At 52.2% G+C, this 15,537-nt stretch overlaps 5 protein-coding genes across 5 annotated transcripts; 2 read left to right on the top strand and 3 right to left on the bottom strand.

Moving 5' to 3' along the window:
- Window positions 1-111: 111 nt before the first annotated feature.
- On the bottom strand, window positions 112-2,894 carry CLUP02_10727 (beta-1,3-endoglucanase; the record flags this gene model as incomplete). Its single annotated transcript, XM_049289700.1, has 5 exons — window positions 112-1,958; window positions 2,028-2,066; window positions 2,123-2,315; window positions 2,358-2,439; window positions 2,497-2,894. The coding sequence occupies 5 exons, from the start codon at window positions 2,892-2,894 to the stop codon at window positions 112-114; spliced, it is 2,559 nt and encodes an 852-aa protein (XP_049146845.1).
- A 2,522-nt stretch (window positions 2,895-5,416) lies between these two features.
- CLUP02_10726 (MOSC domain-containing protein) lies at window positions 5,417-8,495 on the bottom strand (the record flags this gene model as incomplete). Its single annotated transcript, XM_049289699.1, has 3 exons — window positions 5,417-6,399; window positions 6,928-8,208; window positions 8,276-8,495. 3 exons carry the CDS (start codon window positions 8,493-8,495, stop codon window positions 5,417-5,419), a joined length of 2,484 nt encoding a protein of 827 aa, XP_049146844.1.
- Window positions 8,496-8,998: 503 nt separating this feature from the next.
- On the bottom strand, window positions 8,999-10,895 carry CLUP02_10725 (uncharacterized protein; the record flags this gene model as incomplete). The annotated part of the gene is made up of 12 exons (XM_049289698.1): window positions 8,999-9,155; window positions 9,245-9,387; window positions 9,449-9,465; window positions 9,527-9,709; window positions 9,762-9,797; window positions 9,901-10,019; window positions 10,072-10,182; window positions 10,302-10,335; window positions 10,417-10,432; window positions 10,506-10,523; window positions 10,601-10,762; window positions 10,824-10,895. The coding sequence occupies 12 exons, from the start codon at window positions 10,893-10,895 to the stop codon at window positions 8,999-9,001; spliced, it is 1,068 nt and encodes a 355-aa protein (XP_049146843.1).
- A 51-nt stretch (window positions 10,896-10,946) lies between these two features.
- CLUP02_10724 (uncharacterized protein) lies at window positions 10,947-11,147 on the top strand (the record flags this gene model as incomplete). The annotated part of the gene is made up of 2 exons (XM_049289697.1): window positions 10,947-11,020; window positions 11,102-11,147. 2 exons carry the CDS (start codon window positions 10,947-10,949, stop codon window positions 11,145-11,147), a joined length of 120 nt encoding a protein of 39 aa, XP_049146842.1.
- A 545-nt stretch (window positions 11,148-11,692) lies between these two features.
- CLUP02_10723 (F-box domain-containing protein) lies at window positions 11,693-13,724 on the top strand (the record flags this gene model as incomplete). Its single annotated transcript, XM_049289696.1, has 2 exons — window positions 11,693-11,806; window positions 11,865-13,724. The coding sequence occupies 2 exons, from the start codon at window positions 11,693-11,695 to the stop codon at window positions 13,722-13,724; spliced, it is 1,974 nt and encodes a 657-aa protein (XP_049146841.1).
- Window positions 13,725-15,537: the final 1,813 nt, after the last annotated feature.

Here is a 15,537-nt window from a genome sequence, read left to right as displayed (position 1 = left end):
GACTGTGATCGATCTCTTTGTACCAAATTACAAACATCTCAGTATACATTAAACATTGTTCAACATCTGCACCGTCAACATCGCCGAAAGGAAATAAAGCGTTGTAGCCATTCAAAGAGCCAAGGCGGCGAGGGCACCAATAGCCATCAGCAGGAAGCTGGCACCCGCCTGAACGGCCGCGTTGACAACAACAGCCGGTTTGGTCGGGTAGCTGGCGCTAGAGTAGCCAGTTGTTGATGCACCGGGGGCCGTCCCCGCGGGCTTGGAGGCAGTGAGAGTGGTAGCCTTGGTCACCGGGACGGTGGCATTGAAGCCGGTAGGAGGCTTGGGGATGGTGCCGTTGCCGTTGCCGGAGCCGGAGCCGTAGTTGTTACCACCAGGGGCGCTGGGCGTGGGAGGGACTCCAGATGGGGAGACCGTGGAGAGGGTCTTGGTCAGGCCGGGGGCGGAGTTAGGGCCCGAGGGGGCCGTGGGGACGACCTTTGTCACGATGGGCACGGAGGTGCCGGCAGAGGGAACCGATGTCGTGACGATCTTAGTGGTGACGCTACCGACGGGGCAGTTTGTGACGGAGGGCGGGCACTTAGTGATGGTATAGACGGTGGTGAAGGTGGTGGTCGAGACGCCAGGGGCAGTGCCAGGGCCAGCGTTGGACTTATCATTGGGCTTGTCGTTGGGCTTGTCGTTGCCCTTGACCGGCTCGGTGGGCTTGGGAGCAGGGACAGATGAGACGGGGCAGACCGTGGTGTACAGAGCTATGGTCTGCGTCGTGACCTTGCCGATGTGGGCTGGGCAGTTGGTGACGGTGGGCGGGCACGCGGTAATTGTAGACACCTTAGTGGTGTAGACTGTCGAGGTCGTGAGCTCGACGGGAGGAGTTTTCGTCACAGCCGCCTGTGTCTGTTTGCTGGTGACGCCAGTCTTGGTGCTGGTGGCGTCGCTCTCGGTACAGACATCCTCGTCGGACTTGCTGTTGGACTTGATGGAGATGGAACCGGATGCGCTGGCGGTAGCTGACTTGGTGCCAGTGGCACTTGTGGTAATTAGGCCAGTGGGAGTAATAGAGGCGGAGGCAGACTTGGAGCCGGAGACAGAGGCAGACCCAGACCCAGATCCAGATCCAGACGCTGAACCAGAGGCAGTTCCGGAGGCAGAGGCAGTTCCTGAGGCAGAGGCGGTGCCAGAGGCAGATGCGGTGCCAGAGGCAGATGCGGTGCTAGAGGCAGTGCCAGAAGCTGAGGCGGTCTTGGAGTCAGAGGCGCTGATAGACGTGTTCTTTGCCGTGACCGAGCCGCTAGCAGAAGCAGAGATGGAGGCGCTCGTTGAGGTTGAGGCGGAAGCAGACGCGGACGCCGAAGCAGATGCCGATGTGGAGATGGTAGTCGACGTGACTGCAGACGATGTCGAAGCGGAAGACGTCGAGGCGGAAGACGTCGAGGCGGAAGACGTCGAGGCGGGTGATGTGGAGGCAGATGATGTCGAGGCGGAAGACGTCGAGGCGGAAGACGTCGAGGCGGGTGATGTGGAGGCAGATGATGTCGAAGCAGACGACGTTGTGGCAGATGTCGAGGTAGAGGTTGAGATGGAGGTAGAGGTAGAGGTAGAGGTAGACGAAGAGGTAGACGAAGAGGACGCAGAAGTCGTCACTGCTTTGCTGCCCTCCTTGAACACACGAATGTCCTTGATCTTGAAATAGGTGTCCTTATAGGCGCTGGGATTCGCCGCGACATAGGACGAGCAGACAGAGTGACCAGTGGACGCGGCGCACTGGTCCTTCCAGATGTACTCATTGCCGGCGAGAACACCGCAGAAGTCAATGTTCAGAACGAGTCGCTGATCGGCAAAGTGGCTGTTGATGTTGCACTTATCATTGGCGATGAGCATGGAGGGAGTTCCCCAAGAGGAGGTATCAGGCGAGTCGGAGCCAATGTTCTTGGGAGCTGCGGAATGGGTCCAGGCTAGGTGCCATGTTAGCTACCTGTTGTATATACATTCGCATTGAAAAGTAGGGTTTGGAGGCTCCTTACCAAAGAACTTGATGTAGTCGTCTGTCCACTCAACAGCATCTATTTCGAAGGATTAGTTGAGACCATCCCAAGACTGATATGCTGGCTTCACTTACAGATACCACCATCGGACGAGCCCCAAGGGTCAGCAGAGGTGGCTGTAGTAGTACAACCCTCATTGGTGTATTGTCCAGGAGCCAGTTGATCACAGTTTGCTGTGTTAACCTTGGCTGTCTGCCCGATTTCACTGATGACACACTGGCCCTGTTCGGACGTGAGGTAGGTGTGGGCAGCAGGCTTGTTGGCAGCCTATCGTAGTTGTTTAGCAAAGCTCTTGGAGTGCAAACATACAGGCTGTATCCATACCGCGTTGTTCCAGCCCTCAAAGAAGTCAAGCTCGCCTTTCTTGGGCCACGGAGAACCGTAGGACCAGCTTCAATGATGTTAGTATAGGGAGAACTGGATGTTCACTCTTGGATAGAGAACTTACAAAGCAGGCCAGGCACCGCAGACAGGTTTAGGAAGATGAGAAAAGCGGGCGACCATGAGAGACTTGTTGTAAATTGCCTTGCTCTCGAGTCTCACACTTGAACGGCCAACACCGGGGAACTCGGTGACGTTGTGGGCATCAGGACCCACGTAGACCTCGCCGTCGGCATTGCTGATGAGGCCCAGCTTCTGGGCATCGACACGGGTGCGATAGTTGATGTAGCCCGAGGTGAGATCGACGTCATTATAATCTCCCGTGCCGTACTTGCTCTCGAAAAAGTCAAACTTGTCGAAGAAGTTCGTGGAGTCGTATGTGTCGTCAAGGACGAACTGCTTGGCGACAGCGTCACCAGCCAAGGCCAGGGCAGCCGTGCCTAGGGTAAAGAGTGAAGGTGCCATTATGGCTGTATTATGATTAACCAAAGAGAGACTTTGTTAGGCTGTATAGAGAATAACGAATGGCTTGACGTGAGATACGTCGTTGGACGAGCAAGAGTGCTCTAGGAAATGCTGGACGACACAGCTGTTGGCGGATGTGGTGCGTGAGGTGAATGGGACGAAGCCCATTCTAGGCGGACGAGGTGCCGCTTAAGATGTCCTGCCATCCCGTTGGATGCTTGAGCATCTGTCCCGTGCCGCTGGTACAGAGGCCACTTACACGGCCAGAGGCACAGCGGCACCGCGGGCTAGACGTCCTTGAAGGGCTAAGCGAGGTTCTCATCTTGGAAATATCCTCCTTTAGGGCCCGCTGAACAGAGTCTAAGATGGCCTGTCCGGTCGTGCTGGACTATTCGCCATTGCTGTCTGTGTGCCCCGGAAGGGGAAGGAGGTTTGCAAAGGAAGTCATCTTCGTATGCACGACTCCCATGATGGCTGCCGAGGCCAAGCATCGTGAGGTCCGGGCACCAGCCGGAGAATCGACCCTGACTACGCCAAATCAGGTGCGGGAAAGGGGCCCAGGAAATTACAGAAATGGGAAAGATTGACAGTGATTGGGGGATCCCACGATGGGTGCCACGGGGGCGTCGAGCGATGCGGCTATGGTGTTAGTCTCTCGACTTGTATCGGCCGATGGACTAACTCAAAGGGGATGTTGGTTGACGACTATTGTTACTGCGAGGAGCCAGGTGCGGCTGGACTTGGTGGCTTTTTGCGGCTAATTAGGTTATTCCCTCCCCTCGACTCAATGCAGCCGCTCTTTTGGTTTATACGTAATGTAGGCGGGAATAAGCTATAGGTATGCATACATACGATCCTGAGAGAAAATAAGGGTTCCTCAAATTTGTAAAGTACCGTGCATTATGCTCACAAGAGTAGACTGCGGCGCGGTATGAATCCCTAATTACCCACTGGATCCTGAGTCGTTTGCTCAATCTTACATGGTTTTCGCATGTCATGAATCCTTTAGTTAGCAATCGCGGCCCATCGCGTCAAAGTCCGTGTGACGAGCGGCAGGATTCTGTTTCCCACGCTAGAGACTTCAGGCGAAGATGGAAATGCCATCCTCAACTGCGATGCTATTCTCGGATGTAGCTGAAGACGACAAGCATCGGTGCGCGAGTATGGCGATGCTTGGCAGGGTCTCAGCGCTCAGGAGTGGGTATGTGGAAGTCATAAACACCACGGAAAAAGGGCTCAGAGTGACCCCATGATAAATTTCGTGGGTGTTGCGGGGCTTCTCTTCCTACTTTGGCCTATGCCGAATCGGATACAGACGCCGAGGCAGTAAGCATCATTCAAGCCCTTGTTGGTGAGGTGAACCCGGCGACGATAGCCGTAAACCCGCATCGTGCCAGGATCTTTTCATGAATTAGACGTCGACGTGCGGCACAGAGTAAGCAGATACGCATGAAATGGATCTTTTGTAAGTCACCGCAGAGCAGTTGTGAGAGAGCGGTGGACGATGTACATATTGAACCGTGGAACTTTGGTGACCCCCGAAGAAATGAAATTTCTCGTTCAGTTCACCCGCTCGTCGCGATTCATGAGAACCAGCCATGTGGTAGCCCAGCACTGGCGCATCAAGTACTCTTCCACTAGAACCAGTTGAGAAGTATGATACCCCGGCTCTGGCGCTAAAACATCGTGGCGGAACTGGAACCCAGACGAGGTGGGAAGAAGTAGAGGGGCATAGGGGCAGCAAGTAAAATACAATCAACACCTGAATGGGAGTACTGTCGAAAAGAACATTGACGCCACGCGCTGCACAGAGGAGCGTTTGATTAAGCAATAGGCATTCACTGGTCCAGAACCTGAACCTGCCGCGTTGTTCAATCCAGGATTGCGGGAATTGCCTTGGGAAAGAAGGCCATGACTGGGAGACATCGACTTGCCGCACACGTGGCTTTGTATTTTTTCTACCGAGGACGCTGGGAGGCGTGGCGGTAGCAAATATCAGACCAATCCGTGGTCATCTGTGCCGCGGCGGTTCTATTTTGCGACTCGACTCGGCACAGGTTTCCTCATTCCACCCACTCGACCTCCCTCACTCCTGGGCAAAAGGGCGTGAAGGTGTACGGCAAGTCTCTTCGGCGGAAGCCGTCCTGTTTCCGCAAACGTGATTCTATGACTCGAACAACAGGCCTCTTGCTGCCGTAGGAGCCTGCCTCTTTGATCTCTAAATCTGGTGGTCTAGCATTGCGTAAGCCTTTGTTTTTTCCAAGCGTTATCGTTAATCGCGAAAGTAGAAAGCCCCGATCGAAATATCAGACAAAGTTGAGAAGATATATATAACGCGGTGTTTGTCGGCACTGCACCACTGGCTCTGGGACAAGCCCTTCGCCTGCAGGTGCTCCGCTGGCCCCGCGTGCGTCATCATGTAGAGGGGAGTACACTGAGAAAGAGGAGAGACCACTTACGCTGAAGTTGATGTTTTTTACATGGGTATCTTGTTTAATGTGTTGGAAACGTCCTCTGTAGATTCATGTTTCCGGCCTGAACTTGCCACGCTTCTCCTTCATGGCATCGACCTTCTTCTTGTCCTCGTCGAATCTCTTCAGCATAGCGGCTTGTTCCGCCTTGCGACGCTCGCGCAGTTGGAAGCGGTAGAAGTCCGTAGTCTCGTCCTTCTTCTTCGAGGCCCTGTCGATCATCTTCTGTCGGGCTTCTTCGGCCTCGTTCTTGTTGGCCGGAGCAACACGGCCACCGCGGACAACTGTGACGAAGCCGTCCTCGTCTGGCTCATTGCGCAACCTCTTGGCCATCTCCGCCGCTTCCTTCTCCTTGCGGTTGAAAACGTTGAAGAAGGCGTGAACCGACTTCTGCGTTGCCGCCTTGTCACAGCGCGACAGCTGAATGTGTGCAGATACCCATTCGGATCCAAGCTCGGGCTCATCCTCGGAAACACCCTGTCCCCAGACGGGAAATTTTGTCGTCTTGTTCGCCTTCCTGATAGCCTTGAGCACGAGCTCGACGCTCTTTTCATCTGCGAAGAGAGCAATGGCGCTGCTACCGCTTTTTCGCAATCTTCTCGTCCAAGTCTCGGGCAGTCGTGCGATTTCTTCCTCCCGGGCTCTCTCTTCTGCTTCCTGTTCGCCGCGCTTGCGCTTCTTGCCTAGACCCATAATCTTCGCAGCGTTGACTGGGTCGACAGCTGCGGCATTCTTCCGATCATCCTCGAATGCAATGCTTTCGAAGCGACCTGGACCAACGAGAGCGGAGAAAACTTGGCGAAAATGAGCTTCGGTGCTGTCGACGGGGACGTTCTTGAGAAAGAGACTTCGATCATCGATCTCGGTCGGGATCCTGGGCGCATTTCGTCGAACGCGGATCTCGTGAAGAGCGGTGATGGGGCACGAGGGAAGTGCTGGGAGCTTCACTGGCAAGAGAAGGAAGCCATCCCCTTGGGACTCGGCGGTTGACATATTGGCGGGGGATCGGCTCAACGCGAAGAAATGTTGTCGTCCTATGGAAGTAAGAGTGAGCAGCTAGAATTCTTGTCGGATCGATCGAAGCCAGCCTGAGAAAAAAGTCAAGGTGGGTCTCTGATTATTATCAGAAGCTACCATCATTGGCCTGACCCAGCCTCATGGCCCGTGCTCTATACCCCACCACTCTTATCAACGGTAAGGGCGATCGACACCGAGCTCGGTGAGGTGGCCGATCTCTCTCCGTCTTACTTAGTTTAGGTACTAAGGTTGTTTCTGTTGCACTCTCGGAGTAATTGAGGTACGGTGGCACACAACGCTCTGGCTTTAACACTGTCTATTTTGAATCAAATATGATGTGAAACCAAAGCGAAGTTGGATATACTGTAGCAATCTAGCAGAGAGCGTGTTTAGACTGGTGGTCAATCAAATCTCGATTGCTATTCTTCCAATACCACGACTCACGCAACTCAGCATTGACTCAAGTTTGTCGTCGCCAGATAGAGCTGTGCCTCTGTGATCGACTCGACCGCTCTTAAGCGCAACTTTGCAAGTTCCACAGTTACCGACTTCGCAGCTACTCTCCACATCGCCCCCGATCTCCCGCTTAAGTACTTCCAGCAGCGTCTCCTCCTCGCCCACCTTCAGGATCTTGCCGCCTCGATTCAGAACCTCTGCCTCGAATGGGTCTCCCGATGTATCGGCAGAGAAGGCTTCGTAATGTACGTCGCCCTCATCGAGACCACAATCCTCTGCGGTTACCCTTACAGCATCGGTCATTCGCGTAGGTCCGCAAACGTAGACGTGGCTGTTCCACTTGAGCGTCTTGATGATCTCGGTGATATCCATCCTCTCGCCTTTACTACGGTCGTAAAATCGAACACTACTCCCAAGAGCATCCAAGCGAGAACGAAACGGTATATCGTCGTCCGAGCGAACGGCGTAGTGCATCTCGAAATTGTAGTGGACTTCGTGGTAGGCCTCGGCAAGGACCAAAAAGGCGGTGATACCGATACCTCCCACAATGAAGACGTGATTGCTTGAGGCACTGGCAACTTGTACGTCGGTTGTCATTCGCCCAACCTGAAGGATGTCGCCTACAGACATAGAGTTGTGGATGTAGAGGGATCCTCCACGGCCCTTATCCTCGAGAGCAATGCCGAGCTCGAACTTGTTGCGGTCCCCAGAGATGACGGAGTAAGACCGAAGGAGGCCATTCGGAAGTTTGAGCTTTGCGTGAGCCCCTTCGTTGAGATATTCTGGGTTCTCGATCGGGTTGATGGCTTCGAGGACAAACGATGAGATTCTCGAGGTTTGTCTTGTCTTTTCGATAATCTTAAAGTCTCTCCACTGGTCCCCCTTTTCCCTCTTCACTTGAGCTTTAGCCTTGGCCACTCGTCGCTGGAATGCGCCACGACTTTCCTTGCCCATGTCTTCAATTGATGCAAGTTCCTCATTCATAGCCGCGTCGGTTTGGTTCCGGTGCAGGTACTCCTGAACCCTCTCAATAGTCCACTTGGGCCACTTGCGCTCGACGAGCCTAATTTCGTCGCCAGCCTTGACTGTTCCCTCTTTCAAAACACGATAATACCAGCCAGTCCTACTAGACTTGAACGTCGTAGGCGCAAAGTTCTTTAACTGGAAACGATGATTGAGCTTGTAACATGGTTGTCGTGGCAAACTGACTTGGAGCACGACTTCGGCACCAACGGCGATAACATCGCCAATGCAAACGTTGCGCTCATTCATGTGTCTGGTGACAAAGTTTTCGCCAAAAGCTCCCGGTCTGAATCTGTCCGCTGCAATTGGATGCTCTGCCTTCCAACCAGAATAGTGAGAGGAGCAATCTGGACTAAACTTTCAGAACTGCGTCACGAGGGAAGAACGCCTGAACCAGCATTGCAATGTACTCACAACCGTGTATCGCCTTATCCGGTCCACCATGGAAAGTTGGATCATGCTCATCCGCATCGAGTCCGAGATATGATACGTGAATGGGACCATGCCTCAAATCCTTGTCGATTCCGGACGTGACCTCTAGTCTAGGCATCTTCTTCATCACGCTGGTGCGAACCTCCAACAGAGTGTCGTTGGTAAAAGGTGACCACAGGTCAATTTCTGCGGTGAGACTCATGGCCGGTGAATTTCGAGAAAATAAATGCAGAATTGTGTGTCTTGGAAAGGTTTAAAACATGAAAGAGGAAAGTCGCAAACCAGGATTGAGGATCCTACCCAGCTAATTCTCATTCGGCAGCATGCTACTTTTATGCTAAGGAAAACAGTGCGGATGGCCATTGCGCACAGTAAAGAGCTGTGCCCTTGATGCACAGCATCGAACAGTGTAGAGGAGTACTGGAATGAATTTTGGATCTTTTGTAATAGGGAGGCTCCCTCATAGCTGTGCCATAACGAACAATAAACCTGAGAAGCACACATGAGGTAATCTGCGTCCGAAATATGTGTGAAATAGACTTATCGATCCCACGCTACGATGATAACAAGCTGAGAATTAATTATGTTTGGCTTTTCGAAGCAACTATACTACTGATCTATTTAGAGACGACATAATAAACGATGCTTACCATATACTATATGAAGAGGACTGCATATTAACAATACCCTAATAAATCTGAATTGCTAGGTACCGAGGTACCAAAAGAAAAGCCCAGTTGTAAGCACTAAGGCGGTCAGATGCCGGGGTTCACCGGGCAAATCCCCGGTGTAAAAGACCCACAGCTCCGGCACCAAGAAACGCAGGGGGCCAAGGTAGTACAGATAATGCTGAAGACATAGGCTGAGGTCCCGTAGATTTCGACCTCCTTGAAATGTAAGGCTGTCGACCGTAGAATCAAAAAAGCACCGGCCGTGTCCCTGCTACCAAACTAGGCCCAGCGGATGAAAGGCTGACGGCGGCGTCCGCCGGGCAAACTAATATGGTTGGGGATTGCTTCACTTGGTAAAACCCTCTGCTGGTAGTATGAGCGAGATGATGGGAAAGACGTATGCACTGTTACCTCTGCAGAGAACTGTTCTCAGTCTCTCATCTCCTTAATTCGCATTGTGTGACACTTCCTATAACTAACGCACTCCCTCAGCCTTTCCACCTGACTGCAGGATCGAGATGACCTCCAAGAGAAAAGCGCTCGGTTTGCACCGGCAATTCACCACCCTTCATCTTCCTAGTCTTTGATAACAAGTGAATCATTCGTAGACGATCTGAGGGCCTCAAAGTTGATGGGAGAGTGTTTCGTGAGGCTGTGGCGTATCCCAGAGAGTTATTTTCTCCAAATATTCTACCATCGCCTCGCTCTTCGAACCTGGCCTTAGGGCGATAACAGATCAGCGTGGCTGAGCCCAAGTCAGCATCAAGATCTTGGGCATCAACAGAAACCGGACTTACGCCGCGTACGAGCTGCTAGTTGTGTCGGATTTTGCACTTGTGCGAACACAGCATCACTGAGAAGGCTCGATAAACCAGCGAGCGGAACGTGGCTGGTTCATGGGAAGCCGACAGTACCACTCTATCTATGATGCAAGACCTGGCCAGAATGCCTTCGAAGGCATCATTTGATGACGCCGGTTGGTAGGACAATACCCGGCGAATAAGACATTGCCACATACGTTGTCTAAGCCAAAGGAAGTCGGACAAGTGTCATCGCTATTGATAGGTCAGTCAGGCCGACATTCTTGAGGCTCGGGTGTTCGTTTACGGACATTGTGATGGAAACTGTCGCATCTGACATGATGGCTCAAGTTGTGGATCGCTGACGATGTGAATCTGGTGCCCAAAGCACATGAGTCGCCTTGAGCCAGCCTCGTAACTGCCACGAATGGCGAGCTGAACCCCTAGATTTGCAATATCCTAGTAGTCCTTACGGAACAAGACGACGAACGGGCGCAAATTCTAATTCGGGAGATTCCGTGGCCTTCTAACGCGGACTTTTGGTCAGGCGACGATAGCAGGAGAACGACGACTAAGGCATGCAGATGATGGAGTCGCTGAGAATACATTCGTTTCACCAGAGTAGAGTAACATGATTATACAAAGGCCTCACGTGAGCGGTGTGTCATCTAACCAGAGAAGGACCTCAGCAGATACACTTTACGCACAAGGTGGCTAAGTATGGAGAGTGTTAATTGCAACAGACGAGGGAACATCGACCTGCACAGTCTTCGTGAAGAGCCGCGAAGCAGAGCCGCATCAGTCTAGGATCCAGATCGCCGTCACATAGAGCTCACCTTGATTAAGGCAGTGCAACGATGATGCGGGTGATGAGGAAAGTTTGGGAGAGAGAGTAATATTGGTCTCATCGAGGAGGAGAATGGAGGCTCTTTTTCAGTATTTTGATTGGTTGGAGTGCACTTTAGTCTCATTCCTGCAATCAGGTAGGCATGTACGTGCTAGCAGGGAAATGCCAGTCTCGACCGGACAGGTTGATAAATCTCCACCCCCCCCCTGTACAGCCTGATTTTCGAGAGCCGCATGCTCGCCAGAGAATGTGCCCGGCAAGGCTCTGACATACTTGTAGGACATCATTGCATCGCATCTCTGTATCCGCAGTTTGCCGAACTAGGTATCACTGAAATGACCGACAGAGCTCTCCAATACAAGGGACCCTGGTACCTGTACGACTACGTTTCCCCCAATGCTTCTACATTGTCACGCCTTTTGTTGCACAAGACCACATGAGAGAACGTGAGAAAACTCGGTAACCCCAGATTCCCATAACACACTTCGAGGGACCCAACGGGCACTCCTTTCGCTATGTCGCCGTTTATGTACTGAGACAGACTGCACAATGGTCCGATGTTGCTAGGCTAGCGTCTTTGAGCAATTTTACTGGCTTCGAAGGGATTCTACCATACCTAAGCATAGGTAGGTTGGTCTTGTCTTGGATCTAGAGGGGGGAGCGGCGATATGCTCTTGGCCAATTCGTGGGTCTCAGGCGGGGGAGGGGTGCGTGTATGTGGAAGCAGAGCCTCAATGGGTCAATGGGATGTGGCTCTGTCCTTAAGTCCCTTGGGTATTCACCATAAAACAAGCAAGAGTCGCCTTTCCCGATGAATATTTCGACCTGCATGACAAGTGGTCGCCTCATAGTCAGTTGCCTTAGTCTGGAGTAGCACCGATTTCCTCCGCCGGCTGGCTCTCACCTGACCACCCCTCCCTCAAGCTACCTTACGTTACCTAACTTACATCCCAGGCTGCCTGATGATTTTTTGGCATTCGATCCTTCGTCCTATCACAAGAAGTCCTTGACCGAATGCTAGAAGGACGGGTTTATGGCAGCCGTCGACTGTGCGAGAATGCAAAGGCTGCCTATCGAGATCATGACCTACATCGCAAATTCTTTGAATCTACATGACATATTCAACTTAAGTCTCGTTTGCCAGCAATTCAGGTATCTCGTGGACAATGATGATATTTGCCGGGCCGCTTTGGAGGTGAGCATCGCTTCAACAACAGTAATCACCCCTGGGCCGCGCTGACTTCGTGGCTTAGACTCATGCGCCGTATTCAGCTGATTTCCTAGCTGCCCGCTCCTCTAAGCATTATGCTCGCTGCTTGCGGCGACTGGTCAAGCTTCGGGACGCTATCGCCACTGCCAAGCCATACACCACAGCTCTGGTCGCTCATGCAGTTGACTTCATCTACTGCAACGGCACGCTTTGTTATACGGAAAGTTACGAGGTTTTGCGTCTCCTTAATCTGCATGCCTCATCGGACTCGGAGGACATCATCGATACTCGAATGCTGCTCCAATCCTTTCCAGGGGCGAATCTCGCCAACAGCAAGTACAAATTCCGTCCAATATACTTCGCCCATGGAGTATTGTCTTGTCTTTACAGCCCACCCAAGACTGAAGGTTACAGTCGCCTCGTTGTCATCAACTTGGAGAAGAAGACACTTCTGACAGCCCAACGTCTCGAGTCAACCTCCAAGCTATTTGTACGCAATAACCAGAACTACCTCTACTACGGCACTCACTCGGTGACTGGGGATGATGGATTCAAACGATGGGTCCTACGGCGATTTGATCTACAGACCAAGCAGTGGATACCTGGTCACTTGGATCTCGAAGACCTAGCTGGTTCAGACATCGGAACGACCGTTTGTTTCGAAATAATTGATGACTATTTTTATGGCTTATCTAGCCTGAACAGTTTCGAAGTATACGAGACGGATTCGCTATCGTATTATTACGGGTTTCGGTTGCCTGTGGGCAGTACTCAGCCCGGAGACATGCAGCTGGCGTCGAAAGAGTCTATGCTGAGGCGAGATCACAAAGACGGCCCGATAGATGATCGATGGAGTACTTTGCAGCTCGCGAAAGACTTGGTCACGGGAAACATCACGGTGTTTGAATGTCGAAGGGAATGGCTCGTCAACGAATCTTCCAGCGCGAGAACAGCATACCGAAAGGAGATAATTTTTGCCGCTCCCGCTGACCCTGGTGAAAGAGATACCGAAGCTGACACACACCAAACCGTTTATATGTCAACCCCGCGCTGCTCGTCTGCTAAGTTAGTCACATTGGAGAAGCAAGGGAACACAACCTACGTTCACAGAGGCGATGACGGCTCAACATCGCCGACCATAACATTAAGCCAATGCTTTATACGTTCTTATAATCAGTCTTGCGAGACATTCATTGACCTGGTAAACGATCCTGTCGCTACCGAATCGATTACGCAAAGACCGCAAATACGTTCAATTTCTCGTTTCCCCCAGAGCGGAACCGGCCGGGTTCCGAAGGAGTCACCAGCTGACACTTCTGCTCAGGTCTCCCACCAGACCCATAGGCCTAACGAGATCTCATCGTGGCCACCAGAGGTCGACGTGAGCCAACGAAATGTGCATCTTGACGCATTGGATAACATACTCTATCCCAAAGGCCAGACTACATTCGGTAACATCTCGGGGGTAATGGATGAGCGCTCTTTGGTGTACGCCATTGGGCAAAGGGGATCTCAAACCAGACGGCCTTTGGTCTTCATCTGTTTTGGCCCTTCCATTAAGCTCACCGGACTCGCTCGGTGGCCTGGCGGCCCAACAAGACCACCTTGCAACCACAAAGCGACAGAAGGCGACAATGCGAGAGATTCGGGGCCCTATCCTACGCCGCAGTCCCTGCCGGTGTCTGCTCCTGGTTCGAGAAACTCTTCCTTTAGTGAAGGGTTCAATCCTGACCCGTCACAAACATCTGCCAACGTGCAGGAGGGCATCGGCAGACCAGACGCGCCATCCTGGATAAGAAGAGCCTCGGCCGCATATTTACAACCCATATCTGCTCTTGAAAATCCTGTTGGTTTCAACTTTGCGTTTTGCAAGGATCACTCGGTCCCGTGCCGGTGTTGCTGATGAGAGCCTGCCGCGGGCAGCTCTATCAAACGTTCTAGACGTCTTACTAGCATCCCTCACTGGCAAGATCTCATGCTGGTACTTTTTCAACAGGGTTACCAAGCTGACGATCCCGCATTAAATTTTGTATTTTGCTCCATTAAAAGACGCGAAAAGTTGTGGGACGGAGATTTTCGGCCGACGACAACTACACCTACGCCATCTTCTATCGTTAGTTACTGCAGGCAGCCCGCTGGAGCTTCACAGTAGCGTCCGCCTGGATTCTTTGCTTTTGTACTTGGACAGGGGAATGGATGTTGGCTGCCTTGTTTTCTGCTCAAAAGCCCTTGTTCACCCCGCTCAGGAAGGATGTGGTTCGCACGATGGGGACTCTAGTGTAGAGTTGCCTACGGAGTACCCCGGTTTCTACCAAGGGGGCTCTCACCATAAGCGAGCTAGCCCGACCCCCGTTCTAAATCTATCTTCATCAATTACTCCGTATCTTATATTTGTTACTTCGAGTGGTATCAGTTAGCCAGCGAGATAGGTGAGAGGCCGATCCTTGGCGTGTGGGATTAAGCAGGAGCTGATCTCCCGTTGGACGATACTACCATAGGAGCTGATATTCCTTCTGAGATCTTACTACCCAAAGCTTTTCCCACAGGAAAGCGACAGCTAGCCTACCCTGCCAGTTTTCTCCCGCCGATTGCCGATACAAAGACGGAGTTGTGAATACCAGCAGACCAATTGAGGCAGAACCCGTCGATAGGCTGCTCGCCTCACCCAAGGAGCCTCGCCCCGTTGTCCCACGTCGAACCTGCACTTTGACAAACCAAAACATAAGGGTGGATAGGGTCGAGCTGCATGTCCCAAGCCCCGAGACTGGCTTAATGACCAGCCAAAGACGCAATGGTACCCTCGGAGTCAGGGGTCAACAGGCTTCCATGGGTATTGGGCTCCTGGGGAAGAAGAGGTCACGCTGGCCGGCAGCCTATAGATGCATACGTAAATATAATTCTACCAGACCTCGACAACTTGCATATATATCCCAGTGCTGTTTATGCACCCTGCCGATTACGAAAGGGCTCCTGTTTCTCAAATTGAAAATTACAATGCAAAAGGGCGCGCCCTGGACCACGACTGGACTGTTCAATCTTCAAAGACTTGCCATTCACACCACCGCCGGCCGGGATCATACATGAAGCTATAGGCAGGCTGAGCCGCAAGCGAACATGTTTGTCGAGGCTCAAAGGAAAGGGGGTGAAATACCAAGAGGAGAGTGAGCCTCATTTCTCGGGTCTCCCCCGCCTCCCTGTACTTCTGATACGAGACATTTGGGAACTGTACAAACCAGTAAAAAGCAAATGGCCAGCTCTCTCATGTGGAATCACGCAATACTTACAGCACGCCGATGATGCTCACAGAATTGAGAAAGCTCTTGTGATTTTTGACAACACAACAATTGCAGAATCGTTTGAAAAAGGCGTAGTAGGTATGGGATCAGAAGGCCATCCTTTGCTATGCCACCGCCTCCGATGCCGGTCTCTCTACACCGAAAACCTGGAGAAATAAAAGTGAGGCGACCAACAGACTCGTGTCACATGGACACTTCTCCCAGGGTGAAAGCAAAGCGACGTCTCTCCTCAGCCTTTCTCCCACCCCTCCTCCCTTCCCCTACATCCAAGTTTCCCTCATTTTCTCTCCCTTTGCCTTCGCTCCTCTCTCAAGTGTTTTCCGACTCGAAATAATGGAGCAGTCCCTTCTGCGTACGCCGAAGATCCCAAATGCAAGTATTTCGCGCTTCCCTTTCGATGCCCTAGCAGTTGTTCATTAA

Source organism: Colletotrichum lupini, chromosome 5 (assembly GCF_023278565.1).
Source record: "Colletotrichum lupini chromosome 5, complete sequence".
In the NCBI taxonomy this organism is placed as follows: Eukaryota; Fungi; Ascomycota; class Sordariomycetes; order Glomerellales; family Glomerellaceae; genus Colletotrichum; species Colletotrichum lupini.
The sequence above is the reverse complement of the archived record's forward strand: the minus strand, read 5'-3'. Positions and strand labels throughout refer to the sequence as shown.